This window comes from Erythrolamprus reginae, chromosome 7 (assembly GCF_031021105.1).
Source record: "Erythrolamprus reginae isolate rEryReg1 chromosome 7, rEryReg1.hap1, whole genome shotgun sequence".
Classification (NCBI taxonomy): Eukaryota; Metazoa; Chordata; class Lepidosauria; order Squamata; family Dipsadidae; genus Erythrolamprus; species Erythrolamprus reginae.
Window position 1 is genome coordinate 58776958 of NC_091956.1, and position 16542 is coordinate 58793499.

Below are 16542 nucleotides of genomic sequence, written 5' to 3' on the forward strand. Positions count from 1 at the left end.
TACATTTACAATATCACCACACTCAATGTGGCATAAAAAATTCAAAATATCATAACAACACATAGCCAATTAAAAGAAATACCAGCACATTGGGGAAATATGCAAACAAGACATTTCCAATCACCCATCATCAGTCAAAAGAACTTACCTGTTTGAAAAGACATTTTTAAAAAGTTTCCTAAAGGACAAATGGGTCAGGGTAAATGGACCTTGTGCAATAGAGAGAATGATATTCAAGAGGACAGGAAAAGCAATTATATAGCAATATCATGACCACCCTAATATTTCCTTACCCAACAGGCTATATCTGCCAGCCTCCCTAAGTACAACAGATAGGAAATATGACTAGATCAGCTAATTTTATTTTAAGACTACAGAATCTTGCAAGTCTCACAGCTTTCTCTTTCACCACCTAAGAAGTTAAGGAGCAATCATGGGCTTCCCTAGGTATGCCCATATTACACCAACACTCCGCAGTCTGCATTGGTTACCGATCAATTTCCGGTCACAATTCAAAGTGTTGGTTATGACCTATAAAGCCCTTCATGGCATCGGACCAGAATATCTCCAGGACCGCCTTCTGCCGCACGAATCCCAGCGACTGATTAGGTCCTACAGAGTTGGCCTTCTCAGGGGTCCCGTCGACTAAACAATGTCGTTTGGCAGGACCCAGGGGAAGAGCCTTCTCTGTGGCGGCCCGACCCTCTGGAACCAGCTCCCCCCTGAGATTAGAACTGCCCCCACCCTCCTTGCCTTTCGTAAACTCCTTAAAACCCACCTCTGCCGTCAGGCATGGGGGAACTGAGATAACTTCCCCAGGCCTATATTGTTTATGTATGGTATGTTGTGTGCATGTTTTTTTAAATTATGGGTTTTTAGTTTTAATTATTAGATTTGTATTCTACATTGTTTTTTCTATTAGTGCTGTGAGCCGCCCCGAGTCTACGGAGAGGGGCGGCATACAAATTTAATAAATAAATAAGTAAACAAACAAACAAACAAACAAATAAGGATGTTCCTTTCTGAATCTCTTTCTCTGCCCATTATGCAGCTGCAGGCTATGCCCTTACCTGATCATCCAGCATCTCTTTCCCTTCACCTTCCCAAGGTCATTCTCACATACCATTACAACATCTGATCTGTGCTGTTTCTGTATGAGCTTGAGCCAACGCATTGTTATCTTTAGCAGTAACATCATGTTCACTGCACCATTGAACACCTCTGATTGTTAAAGGATTATAGCATACTCGGGGGGAAATGTAAGTGGCATATTGGAGAGTTCAGTCAACTATAATTAGCTTACTTTTTGAAATGGGATTGGCATATCACACAGGCAGAGATGCAAAATATTTATTTTAGATAGCTTTTCAATTTTTTATAATCTTACATAAAATGTGAAATTTATTCAGTTTGTTCTAGAACACTTATTAGTAGAACTGCATATAACTAGCCCAAATAAAGTTATATAGCATAAGGCAATAATCAGTCTCTAAATTATTTGTGGTTTCATAAAATAATGTAGCAACTTGGAATTATGTTCACAGGATATAATATCAGGAATTAGTATAATGGTGCCGAAGAAGAGAAGACTATGAATGGTGGTTATACTAAGCCTAAATATCTTGGGCAAATTTTATGAAAGGTGAAGAAACAATTATGCAACAGATGATTGAATGGAGTTTGGTAACGCTGTTTTAGATGTATAGCAATTTGTGCCCTATTTATATATTAAATTATATACTTTCCTCTCTCTAGGCAATGATTATATAGCTATTGTTAACCTTATTGTAATATCTATTGTAATTCTATCATGTATGAGCACGTCTGAATGTTCTGGATCTATTTATTTATTAATAAATTGTGTTGGTTATGACCTTTAAAGCCCTACATGGCAATGGACCAGAGTACCTCCGGAATCGCCTGCTACCGCATGAATCCCAATGACATATAAGGTCCCCCAGAGTTGGCCTTCTCCAGGTCCCGTTGACTAAACAATGTTGTTTGGCGGGCCCCAGGGGAAGAGCCTTCTCTGTGGCGGCCCCGGCCCTCTGGAATCAACTCCCCCCAGAGATTAGAACAGCCCCCACCCTCCTTGTCTTTCGCAAATTACTCAAGACCCACCTATATCGCCAGGCATGGGGGAACTGAGACACATCCCCCAGGCTTTTATATTTTATGTTTGGTATGTATGTGTTGTATGGTTTTAATTGTTGGGGTTTTATATATCTTTTCTTTTAATATTACATTTGTTCACTGTTATACTGTTTTTATTATTGTTGTGAGCCGCCCCGAGTCTTCGGAGATGGGCGGCATACAAATCTAATAAATTGAATTGAATTGAATTATTCAACTCATATGCCACCCTCCTCACCAATTCAATTCCAATTTAATTTTTACAGACCAGAATCTGATCTGTTAATTTTGAGAACCAGTAATATCCGGACAGTATTACATTTCTAGAAATAATTATCTCCCTTTTTCCACCAGAAGTGAACATGAACATATGTCTGGTTGTTCTGTTGAGTAACAAAGCTACAAATGTAAGCCACCTCATTAATGTTGAAGTTGTGGCACAGCTAGCATTAAAAGAAAGGAAAGGGTGCTCTGTTGAATGCTACTAACATTATGGTTTTCTCTATTACATGTGGGGTCTTACATTTAAGTATAAGAATACTATTTCGGTACAAACAACACTGAGTAATATCTAGCAAGGTTTTGTCCAAGAGTAAACTTTAGCTATTATTACAAGAGCATTCTATATCTATCAACTAAGAATTATTCATTTTCTACTCACAAGGGCCTACAAAACTTTTGCCAGACCCATCCTAGACTACTGCTCATCTGTCTGGAACCCATACCACATCTCAGACATCAACACCCTTGAAAATGTCCAAAGATACTTCACCAGATGAGCCCTTCACTCCTCCACTCGAAACAGAATATCCGACGAAAATAGACTAACAATCCTGGGCCTAGAAAGCCTAGAACTACGGCGCCTAAAACACGATTTGAGTATTGCCCACAAGATCATATACTGCAACCTCCTACCGGTCAATGACTACTTCAGCTTCAACCGCAACAACACAAGAGTACGCAACAGATTCAAACTTAATACGAACCGCTCCAAACTTGACTGTAAAAAATATGATTTCAACAATCGAGTTATCGAAGCGTGGAACTCATTACCAGACTCAATTGTGTCAACCCCTAACCCCCAACATTTCTCCCTTAAACTCTCCACGATTGACCTCTCCAGGTTCCTAAGAGGCCAGTAAGGGGCGTACATAAGTGCACTGGTGTGTGCCTTTCGTCCCCTGTCCAATTGTCTTTCCTTTCTCTCACTTATCATATATATTTTCTTTCTTTCACATATCCTCTCCTCTAAGTTCACTTTACCCTTATATATATTACTACATGTTTATTTTTCTTCCTATGTATTGGACAAATGAATAAATAAATAAATAAATAAAATTTTCAATTCATTTACTTCTTGCTATACATTTAGTTGACCTTGTTTTTATATGTTTTTCTGCCCACTTACAACATAGAGAATAGTTTTTTCAAAGGTGATGGCCGGATGAGCTGCACATGTATAGTTGTTCTATCAAATATTTCAATAACCTGTGGAAGTCATGCATGCTCTTTTGTGATGCACGGAGCAGAATCATTTCTGTTCTCTTCTTTTGCCAGGAAGATATGAGTGGCTGGATGTTTGCATCTATAAATAGCTACTTTATGTCAGCTAGATGCCAATCTTTTGGGAGAGGGTCAGTCCCCAGTTTGTCTTGGTACTAGGCATCATGCAAACCCTAGAAGAAGCATAGAAACCTCTCAGGACTGGATAGGTCATCCCCATTCATAGCAAATTCCATACATCCTGCTCAAAGCATCAAGATCAGTGTTTTCTTGAACAATAAGGTAAGTGAGCATATTGTTTCCTGAAATAAATGACATTGATTGTCCTATGAGTGCAATAGCTTGCAGAAACAAACAGGCAATTTACTGTAGAGAGATATTGCAGCATTACCAAGATGGTTCTCTGTCTAGATTGTTGCTTATTAATAGAGGCTAATTCAGCAATTGATGCGGTCACTGATTTTTAGGGGCCCCGTAATAGAAATTGCAAAAGGTTTTATTTTTTAAAGGCTGAAAACAGAAAAAAACAACAATGAAGTTCATTGAGGATATATCCATAGCATTGAGGCAACAGATACACTGACTTCGTTGATAACAAAAAAAAATGAATTATCTATATTTCAGCAAAGATGAACATCTTCAGAAAAAATAAGAAGGCCAATCCTCAACCTGTCAAATAATCAGTTTAATAAAACAAAGGAACTGTTGATGCTCTAAGGTGTATATGCAGTGTGGTAGAGTATATTTTGTATAATTTGTCAAGAATTGAGATTAAAAATATAGCCTTTGTAAACTTCTGGAGCAGTGGTTTACAATACAAACTAATGCACTTTTTGATATAACATTTAACCATCTTCTCTTCTAGTAAGAATTTTTTTGCTGATCACAACAATGCTCTCACATTCTGACATGATCAAAGAGAGAAAGCAGCAAGCATCAGCCATCATGAAGGAGATCCAGCTGAATGGTACGTAGTTAAATACCTGCTATCCTGCTATTGTCACATCTAATCTTTCTTTTTAGTCTTACAGCAATATTTCTCCTATAGCTTTCCCTCTAGGTATGTTGCCATAAATAATCTCATGCAGCTATTGCGCTGCCTATGGTAACGAATCCTTTTGTAATGGCTTCTTTTCATTTCAAAGCTATTTTCAGATGAACAACTGCTGTGGAGGAATGAAGTAACTCAACAGCTGATGCATATTCTGCCTAGAATTGACTTTTGGAATATTTTTTTGAGGAGATGCTAATGTCTGGACACTGTATTATAGAATTCCTGGGGAGGGAAATGTTTCCATCTTTGACTTAAAACTATCTTTAAGGGTTTAAACCTATGCAATTTTAAATTAAAAAGCAAATTATATGAAATGTTATATTTCAGTCTCCACCTCTCCCACTCAAATAAGTTTGTGTTCATATCCAACCACACAAGGCATACTTCCCAGATAATTTATTTTAAGAAACATTTGGCAACAGAATCTTCTGTTTTGCCATCACTGGAAGTCTTTGGCTGATCAACACTAGCCTTCTTTTCTCCCAAAGCAAAGAATGACACAACCTTCAACTGAGTATAATGCTATTTTATAGGATGTATGCACCTCAAAATAAACAGTTTAAATATTCCACTTTCTTCTGATGTTAAAAACAGAGCTAAGGTTTGATCTTGGAAACTGTCCTAAAACATATGTGCCCATGTTCAAATAAAAATGAATATAGCTGTGCATTCAAATTTCAAAAATTTCTTATCTTTCTTCAAGACTGTCCAAATAAAAATGAATATAGCTGTGCATTCAAATTTCAAAAATTTCTTATCTTTCTTCAAGATTGTCCAATTTAGTGTTCGAATTTAATCTTTAGACCCAAAATAAAAACCTTACACCTGCACGACAAGTGAAAATCTTATAAGTTATAAACTAAAAATAAGTTATCAATATTGTATTTCTATTTAAAAATTGAAATAATTGTTGTCTGCAAGATTAACAGTTCATCTAGGGCGACCAGTTCATGCCTCAGCTTTTAAAAAATATTTTTCTAACAAATCTGGGGTCATGTTAGACATGATATAGAATCTGGAATAATGTTTTTCGATTCAATATGAGAAGATAAAATGATGCTGGTAATGTAATTTTTCATTCTCCCAAATTCCATACCATTTTACATGACAGTACTTATTTTAATGTAATGTTCTATTTATATATTTAAGATTTAGATTGGTGGGTGGATATATTATAAAAGTTTCCACTGCATCAGATATACTATAATTTGATTTTATAAACCACTCTTATCCTGTTCATTTCATTACACTAGCAGGTTTTTTAACTGATGAGAAAAAATATACTTTACAACCACCACATTCTAATGTGGAACTTTAATAAATATCCCCACTACCAAATTCCCACTACCAATCCTTTCATTACAGGACAGACATACTACAACAACAGAAGTAGTGCATGTAGAAGACAGACAAATTCACATATTTTCTGCTAGTGTGCTCTCTTGATGCGGAATTGTTTTTAAACAATATAAGAACAATAATGGGCATTTAATAAATTTTAGGCCAATTTTGACCCAGGAAAAGAGTTTACCAGTATGTGTTACCGTTTTCCACATTTTGATTCAGGAGGGAAATAAGAATGATTCTCACACATCTCCTACACCTTGAAACCTACTGGTCTGGATATATGTAATTATGATTTCAGTATATATTAGCAATAATTTAATATCATTGAAAAGAATGGATTTCATGAAGGCAGCCTTGTTACTATTTTCTCTCTCAAATTACAGGTTCTGGCATTGCTATAATTGCCTTCTATGCCTTTAGCAGTGTTCCCTCGATTTTCGCGGGGGATGCGTTCCGAGACCGCCCGCGAAAATCGAATTTCCGCGAAGTAGAGATGCGGAAGTAAATACACTATTTTTGGCTATGAACAGTATCCCAAGCCTTCCCTTAACACTTTAACCCCCTAAATTACAATTTCCCATTCCCTTAGCAACCATTTAGATTATTACTCACCATGTTTATTTATTAAAGTTTATTTTAAAAAATGTTTTTTAAAGGCAGATGAAAGTTTGGCAATGACATATGACGTCATCGGGCGGGGAAAAACGTGGTATAGGGGGGAGAAACCGCAAAGTATTTTTTAATTAATATTTTTGAAAAACCGTGGTATAGACGTTTCGCGAAGTTTGAACCCGTAAAAATCGAGGGAACACTGTATTGTTGCAAAGACAATATCTTATTTTAATCATTTATCTAAAGGTAGTCTTTTGAATTGGGATTTATCTGAAAGTAATCAGCTTTATTAGGGGGGGAATAATCTAACATTGAAATTGACCTATTACCATATTAATCATACCAATGATGTAGGAGAATTCTCATAGAAATATGTTTTCTTTTGTAGAATCCCCTCAAATGGATCTTGGGAAAAAGGTTAGCATTCCCAGGGATATCATGCTGGAAGAACTATCAGTACTCAGCAATCGAGGAGCAAGACTGTTCAAAATGCGGCAAAGGAGATCAGACAAGTACACATATGAAAACCTTCATTTTTTATCTAGCAAACCAAGAAATGTGAGTATTTTATTTAGTTTTCAGTTGTAAGGCAGCATGAGAGTCGTAGAAAAATTCATGAGTTCCTAAACTCAGTAAAACTGATCGATTATGTACTTAATTTGTCAAAATGCTAATGAGTAACTGTTGTGGTTAGCTCTGGCCCAGCTCCTGCCCCAAGGACTGTGGATGTGGGGGAGACATCCACATGCTGCAGGCCTGTTTTGCCCCCGGTGGAATCTGCTGATGAAGGCTCCTCTGACCAAGAAGACATGAGTGACAGGGAGGAGGAGAGTGTGGTAGACAGCTCAGAAGGAGATCAATTATCTAGCTCCTCCTTGGATTCAGAACAAGAGTTAATGACACAGCCACGCATGCGGAGAGCGATGCATAGGCAACAACAACTGAGAGATTATTATCAAAGAAAATGAGGCCACCTGTGGTTGGGTGGGGCTGTGGTAATTAGTGAGGCTGCTATAAATAGCAGCCTGTGGGTTTGGCCATTGAGGAGGATTATCTGATCGTTGTGTTTCGTGCCTGCTTTGCTGCGTTTGACCTTTTATGTGCTGATTTTTCCCCGCTTTGAAACTAAACCAGAGCAAAGTGTGTTTCACTTTGTGAAAGAAGAAGGACTGTGAATTGCCTCACAGCTGCAAGCTAAGTATCACAGAACTGATAAGGGACTTGTACCAATTACCAGTTTGTTTGGAGACGAGTGCTCTTTGCTATACAAAAAGAGGGCTTAGTTTCAGTGAATTTTCATTATAAAGAACATGGTTTTGAATTTTCAAACGTGTGTGTGTCTGAAATTTGTACCTGTAAATTTTCGGGAGGAGTCTACCAGAGAGCCCAACAGAACAGTAACTGGTAAATTTCCAGATTTAGTAATTTGACTTAGTTCTAAGTGTCAGAAAGTAAATTGGCTTTTAGGCATCACTTACTTTGAAAAGATTTCCTATAGTTTTAGGACATTTAATTCAAAATAATGGTCAACAGCAAGACTATTCACCATCACCAAACTTAAGTAGTTACTTGCCAAGTAAACATCTAGTTTTGCCCTTTGATCCTAGAGTGAATCCTTGGAACTCTATAGATGAATCGCAAAAATACTAGCACATCTTTCTGTGTATACATTCATTATTTCAGGGAAGATCAGCATGGCTGATCTTTCTGTCTGAAGAAAAGAAACATTATCTTTCCTGTTACAAAATATTATTCTTTGCATACTTAGAAATTCAATCCCACCAAGCAGAAGCAAACACCGAAGCAAACATGTGAGGACTGAGACCACAAATGAGAAACAGATGCACTTTGATCTCATAATAAAATGTAGATACTCTTATACCTCTGTATTTCTTTATAAGCTTATTCTAAAATTGAATTCTATATTTTGCTTGGATAATCTTTGAATCTAGCATTTACTTTTTTTAATAGTAGTTTTATTAAAAATTACAATTACAAAGGTAAAAACTTATACAAACTAAAAGAACAAAAAGAAAAATAGAATGCTCAGAAAAGAAAAATCAAACCTTATCGTTGCAAATCCTGATTATTAATTCATACCATTTTAATAAAATCACTTCTATTTAAAATGTACTGATGGCCTAGATGATTCTTTCAATATTAATAATTATGGAATTTCAAGCAGTAAAATGTCAAGTACAAAAAGTCCACTTTAAAAAACGCATTCATTGAATAAATTAAGAAGCACTGACATATTTCAAACTCATTTGATCAAGGCAATATAATTATGAAAGGGATAGCTGACTTTAAGTAGGAATGTACATTCAATGGAACGCCATTCAATGTGTACCATTTCAAAAAATAATCTAGGAAATGCTAGGAGTCAAGAGACATATAAATAATAATTGTATAAATAGTAAACATACTGGACTCTTGTGTTAATAAAGTTCAAAGAGCAAAAAAAGTTTCTGACATCTGTAAAATGTATCATATAAATATAGCAGAATTCTATACTCTGCTTCACATTGCAGAGTCTTTAATATTTTCAAAATATCAAAAACCAAATTCAAAATATGGGGGTGTATTTGAGGTATGCTGTGATACAACTTAAGAAGAAGAAGGAACCTTCTGAAGATCATACATAATCAAGGGATTGGCTAGAACAGTGATGGCAAACCTTTTTTTCCTCGGGTGCCAAAAGAGTGTGCGCGCACACTATTGCACATGCGCAAGGCCCACACCCATAATTCACTGCCCGGGGAGAGTAAAAACATCTTCCCCCACCACACAGAGGCCCTCAGGAGACTGGAAACGGCCTGTTTTCCAACTTCTGGTGGGCCCATAGGCTCGTGTTTCACCCTCCCCAGGCTCCAAAGACTTCCCTGGAGCCAGGAGAAGGTAAAAACGCTCTCCCCCATCCCTCTGAGGCTCTCTGAAAGCAAAAAACACCCTCCCAGAGCCTCTGTGCAAGTCCAAAATCAGCTGGCCAGCACACACCTGCATGTTGGAGTTGAGCTATGGCATCTGCGTGCCAGCAGATAGGGTTCCGCGTGCCACCTGTGGCATCTATGCCATAGGTTCACCAAAACTGGGCTAGAACATGGATTTCCAAAATTCTGAATTTTTGGAAAAGTATTTTAGCCCTCAGATGACCATTTGGGAGAGGACTAACCCTACGATCTAAAATCATCTTTATTTGACCTGAAGGAATCAGAGAATCAGGGAAGAGCGGAAGTATATTCGTACTGGTTCTAAGGGTTTCTTTAGAACCATTAGTAGTTCGGCGATGGCATCACTGAGCCGATTCTGTCAGTGTCTCTATGGGCGCTGCCATCTTGGATTTTTGCTTCTGCGTATACACAAATAGTATTTTTTATTGCTGTGGGCACATGCATACATGGTGCAACCCTGAAGGAACCAGCAGCAAAAGGATCCAGAACCAACCCCTGGGGAACAGGGATTCATTCTGTAGCTGATACTAATTATCACTCTGTATGTTTTAAATAAGTACCATACATTTTTACAAGTAAGTTCCAATGATGTTTGTTCCAAACTAATGGGACATATGATTGCAGCAATGATAATCTTTTTTTATATATAAAGTTTTTATTTACAAGGATAAATACAATGAATACATTTAAATATGGATAACAGTGTAAACATATCGAGATACAGAAGAAAAAAGAAATGGGTAATTAAGAAACAAAGATTGTATATGGCCTAGACAATATGCATTTAACTATGGCCTAGACAATATGCATTTAACAGTAAACAAGAGACAAGACAAAACAAAACCAAGCAAACAGAACAAACAAACAAACAAACAAAGAAATGGGTAATTAAGAAACAAAGATTGTATATCAAACTATGGCCTAGACAATATGCATTTAACAGTAAACAAGAGACAAGACAAAACAAAACCAAGCAAACAGAACAAACAAACAAAGAAAGAAAAAAGAAAAAGAAAAAAAGAAAGAGGCGGTGTAGGGTAGATCTGTATTGGTAATATGAACTAGAAATATTCTCAGTAGCTCATTACAGTATATCTAATATTTTGAATTGTAAACGAATAAGAGAAAGTGTTGAGTATAGCAAGGCAAAGAGATTTTAAGAGAGCCAATTTAATTTTAACATATATCGATGTCTCATACATCCATTGAGAAAAGCAATGATAATCTTAATGCAGTAGAGGTGGTGTGATTGCCACTGGTGTGTATGTGCACGTTCGCTTTCCCAATAAACTATTGAACTTCAACACCTGCAATGGGGCCATTGAAGAAGCATTTCCTTTAATTGTTAAAACTCTGATGCCCATATATTAATAATTTCTCTTAATCTAGGAATTCTAAAAAATGAAATAGATGAGTCAATGTCAACCTTTCCATAGTAGACTTTTAAAAAAAATCTTGTTCCTACACAGAATCTGTGTATCCTTTTCATTATATTTAGTCTGCAGTTCAATTTTTGGAAAATGTAAACTCCCTTCTGCATAAAAGAGCTAAAGACCTGATCAGATTAGCTTGAAGGGTCTAGAATCCAATACCTCACTGAAACCAATTGTGTAGTTCTCCTATTTCACCTATTATTTATTTTTATTTTATTTATTCATTTGTCCAATACACAATACATATGGAAGAGAATAGACATGAAGTAATATATATAAAGATAATATGTAAAAATAGAGGAGAAGATATATGAAAGGAAGAAAATATATATGATATATGAGATAAAGGAAAGACAATTGGACAGGGGATGAAAGGCACACTAGTGCACTTATGTACGCCCCTTACTGACCTCTTAGAAACCTGGAGAGGTCAATCGTGGATAGTCTAAGGGAGAAATGTTGGGGGTTAGGGGTTGACACTATTGAGTACGGTAATGAGTTCCATGCTTCGACAACTCGATTGTTAAAATCATATTTTTTACAGACAAGTTTAGCGCAGTTAATATTAAGTTTGAATCTGTTGCGTGCTCTTGTGTTGTTGCGGTTGAAGCTGAAGTAGTCATTGACCGGTAGGACATTGCAGCATATGATCTTGTGGGCAATACTTAAATCGTGTTTTAGGTGTTTTGGTAGTTTCTCTATGAAAAAGGTCCTAAAACAGAGCTATTGATTATGCCTTTATCACAGACATTTCATTCAAAAAAAATCTTGATAAGAGCATTAGAAGCCTATAATTCTCAGCATATCAGATAATTTTCATTGTAGGTTTGACAGCCAATTAAAACCCTTGCACCTCTCTATTCCCATATCCATTAAACATGAGTAGTAATTAACAGTTAATGCAGAGTTTGTGAAGCTTATTTCATAGTCGCTCAGATACAAAAAGAGAGAGGCAAAAATGGCTAAAAAGCCATTAAGAAGACCAGCTACACTATCCCTTTTCCGGTTAGGGAAAGCTGACTAGCCAAGATACACTCTGCCGTATCTCTTAAATGGTATTTGTAATTAATAGATGTGATTCTTATTCCTATTCAATTATAGCTCAATGAAATCATACAGTGTGTCCAGTTGGATGCTCATGGCATGGAAGCTAATCATCTAAATGCACCAATGACACCTCCTAATACACCTGATCCAAGGGGTCCACCCAATCCTGAAACTATTGCCCCAGGTAAGCTATTGCACAGCTTTTATATTAAACAATCTTTTTAAAATAGCAAAGAATTAATAAGTCTCCAGGAGAACTACTCTTAAGTACCACTCGAGAAAGATGATGAAATGTCTATATTCACATCAAAATGATGTAGCTGAATCATAATAGTTACTGTGAAAGGAATGGAACTGTCATATCCAACATTTAAGGATTATTCTACAGTTGAAATAAATAAAACATCCAGATTATATAGGATAGTAATCCAACTAGCTTTCTCAGTGATGCAATTTTAATATTCAAACTTAATATCAACCGCTCCAAACTTGACTGTAAAAAATATGACTTTAACAATCGAGTTGTTGAAGCATGGAACTCATTACTGGACTCAATAGTGTCAACCCCTAACCCCCAACATTTCTCCCTTAGACTATCCACGATTGACCTCTCCAGGTTCCTAAGAGGTCAGTAAGGGGCGTACATAAGTGCACTAGAGTGCCTTCTGTCCCCTGTCCAATTGTCCTTCCTTTATCTCATATATCATATATATTTTCTTCCTTTCATATATCTTCTCCTCTATTTTTACATATTATCTTTATATATATTACTTCATGTCTATTCTCTTCCATATGTATTTTGTTTTGGACAAATGAATAAATAAAAAAAATAAAAAAAATTCTAGTATAGCTATATAGTAGATGAAACAGAAATCCTGCAATGTAACTGGGACAGATAGTTAGGAGATTTTACAGGTATTGCAAGTAAAACTTTTGAACTAGCTTATTAAACAAATCAATCACAGTGCTTTCCTTAGAAACTTTGGGAAGAATTATAGTTCAGCATGGAATACAGATTTTACATTTAACTTGTAGTGAATAAGGTCAGATATCAAGTTCTAATTACTGTTAGATTAGATAAATTGTAATTTCTAAGTCAATAATACGCAATTTCATATTGACTGGTTATGTCAAAATAAATAAATAATTTTGCAGATTATCTAAGAGTTGGTATTAGTTAGGGAAGAGGAGGCAACTAATGTAATTAATTCTGTAATTAATTCAATAAATTAAACTTATAGACAGTTTTTCAGTAATAAAGAAAGCAGAACTAAAGAAATCCAGTATTGTAAGAATAAATTTTCCACTAAATATAATGGCTCAAGCAAGTATAAAACTGGTCCAAATCTGGATAGAAATGTACTAACTGAATATACTGTACAAGATAATATATTTCCCAAAGTATACATCTAGGCAAAATAGATTATATTCCCCCCCAAAAGATGACAGATATTAAAATAATAATAAAAACACTAGAATATATTAACAATAAGAAAAAGAAGGCAATATAGTGGTACCTCTACTTAAGAACTTAATTCATTCCGTGACCAGGTTCTTAAGTAGAAAAGTTTGTAAGTAGAAGCATTTTTTCACGTAGGAATCAATGTAAAAGCAAATAATGCATGCAAACCCATTAGGAAAGAAATAAAAGCTCGGAATTTGGGTGGGAGGAGGGGGAGGAAGAAGAGGAGGAGGACAGTCGCTGCTGAAGGAAGAAGGTGAGGGGAATTTTAAAAATCCAAAACTTTAAGGCTTAAAAAAAAAGAGGGACTCTGAGGCGGTGAGGAGGAGCACGCGCCTCCCATACACTGTGCCAGAGAGAGAAACCCAGGCGGGCGAGAGGGGGGAATCTCCCACTTCTTTGACCGAAAGGCAGCTGCTGCTGCTACTATTGCTACCTGCTTCCTCTTCCTCCCCATGCTGAAGGTCTCCCGTCTCCTCTTGCTCACTCGCTCACTTTGTAGCCGGTGTCTTTCCTTCACTGTGGTGACTCCTCAGTTTGGCTAAAGCCGAGTTGATCTGGCTGTGGCGAAGCGCCCCCTTTTGCCTTTCTGTGGCCAGATGCTCCGAGAGGCAACCTTACGCTGGGTGTATGGGAGGCAGCGCAAGGGAGTCACCACAGCGAAGTGGTTTATACCATCTTTAAGCCCCCAGAGAAAGGAAAATGCTCCGTTCGCTCTGCGTGGGTGGAAGAGGAAGACGCAATAATACTTTAAATAAAAATATACTGTAGTTCTAAAACAACATGATTTGAGGAAAGTGTTCTGACTCTTCCCTTGTATATTTACTGTGGATTGTCTGCAGTGGTGGGCTCCTGCAGGTATGGCTAATTGCGTGCAGCTCTGCAACCCTGACATGGGAATGTGAGATCAAGCGCAATTTTGATTCCAGCACCTGTGGGGGAAACAAAATCTCACACGGGGATGCACGTGCTTCCCCACATTTGCGGAAGCAAAACATTTCTCTGAAACTTGCACGGGAGCAAAATTGTGCTCAATCCTGCATTCGCGCACCAGAGCCATGGAGCTGCACACAATTAGTCGTATCGGCTGGAATCCACCACTGATTGTCTGGAAGATTTTAATTTAGGTGGATGTTTATTTTAAGTGTGTTTGGATTGGAATTTAGTATAATGATACTTTATGCAAATTGTCTTAATAAATGTCAGACATTAATTGTCATAATTTAAAAATAAGATTTTTTTTATGGTTTAGAGAAGTCAGAGTGTTCCTTATGAATAAGGAAGCTTTATAAAGCTATCATTTTTGTTGTTCTTGTTGTTACTGATAGCATCTAACATTTTCTAGGGGTCTTCAAATATGGCAACTTTAAGACTTGTGGACTTCAACTTCCAGAATTCTAAAGTCCACAAGTCTTAAAGTTGCCAAGTTTGAAGACTTCTGTTTTAGATTGACACAACATCAATATTCAGGTTTTGAATCAAATACAAAGATTTAAAGGAACTTTTCTATGAGAGTTACTGAGGATAATTTAATTTTCTGGCAGCAAAAATACTTTTTGCTAGCGTATTTAAAAACCTGTAAGAAAACTTGTTTTACTTATTTGAAGACATCAAGACACAAAGAACCTTTCTGTTACCATTTGGAAAACATGAGCTGTCTAATTTGTAAGAAATAAATTATACAATGGTCATAGTCTTTTTTTTATAAGTGCCACATAATGGACTTGACTCAAGGGAGATTTATTTAATTAAAGCTGGGACTGTCCTCACAATTTCCTGAAATTGTACACTATTGAACGCAGCATGACTTACTGCTGAATAAATATTGATAGTATATATACATGCACACAATCATGGAATTAACTATATTCTGATGCCAGTTGCAATTTATTGTTGTTCTTAAATGATAACATTTCCATTAAATAGCCAAGGGGCACTTGCTTTAAATAATAATGAGAGGCTACATAAAATATGTTGATTTGAATCATTGCAGGAATCTAGTCCAGGACAGTGACTCTTGACTCAAAAAAATGTGCTATACTACACCCAGAAGATGAATCAATCCAGTCAGCTGTTTTACTCAATTTGGCCATCCTGTTCTAACACTGAGGCACATTATTAATCCATAGTATTGCTTCACTATCACTCATGCCCTCATCATCTCGAGGTTCGACTACTGTAATGCTCTCTACATGGGGCTACCTCTGAAAAGTGTTCGGAAACTTCAGATCGTGCAGAACGCAGCTGCGAGAGCAATCATGGTTTCCCCCAGGTATGCCCATGTTACACCAACACTCCGCAGTCTGCATTGGTTGCCGATCAGTTTCCGGTCACAATTCAAAGTGTTGGTTATGACCTATAAAGCCCTTCATGGCATCGGACCAGAATATCTCCGGAACCGCCTTCTGCTGCACGAATCCCAGCGACCGGTTAGGTCCCACAGAGTTGGCCTTCTGGTCCCGTCGACTAAACAATGTCGTTTGGCGGGACCCAGGGGAAGAGCCTTCCCTGTGGCGGCCCGACCCTCTGAAACCAACTCCCCCCAGAGATCAGAATTGCCCCCACCCTCCTCGCCTTTCGTAACCTCCTTAAAACCCACCTTTGTCGTCAGGCATGGGGGAACTGAGATATTCCCTTCCCCCTAGGCCTATACAATTTATGCATGGTATGCTTGTGTGTGTGTTTGGTTTTTTAAATAAGGGTTTTTAAAATTATTTTAAATATTAGATTTGTTACATGTTGTTTTATTATTGTTGTTAGCCGCCCCGAGTCTACGGAGAGGGGCGGCATACAAATCTAATAAGTAAGTAAATAAGTAAGTAAGTAAGTAAGTAAGTAAGTAAATTAAATAAATAAAATAAATAAAATAAATAAATAAAATAAATAAAATAAATAAAATAAATAAAATAAATAAAATAAATAAAATAAATAAAATAAATAAAATAAATAAAATAAATAAAATAAATAAAATAAATAAAATAAATAAATAAAATAAAATAA

General features: G+C 36.7%; 1 protein-coding gene across 1 annotated transcript in view; it reads left to right on the top strand.

Moving 5' to 3' along the window:
* Positions 1–16542, top strand: part of MYOZ2 (myozenin 2) — a 44463-nt gene that overhangs the window by 8109 nt on the left and 19812 nt on the right. The window contains exons 2-4 of the mRNA XM_070756626.1: positions 4502–4603; positions 7038–7207; positions 12135–12264. Coding sequence (XP_070612727.1) covers positions 4528–4603; positions 7038–7207; positions 12135–12264 — 376 coding nt within the window. The 5' untranslated portion in view covers positions 4502–4527. The remainder of the gene's footprint in view (positions 1–4501; positions 4604–7037; positions 7208–12134; positions 12265–16542) is intronic.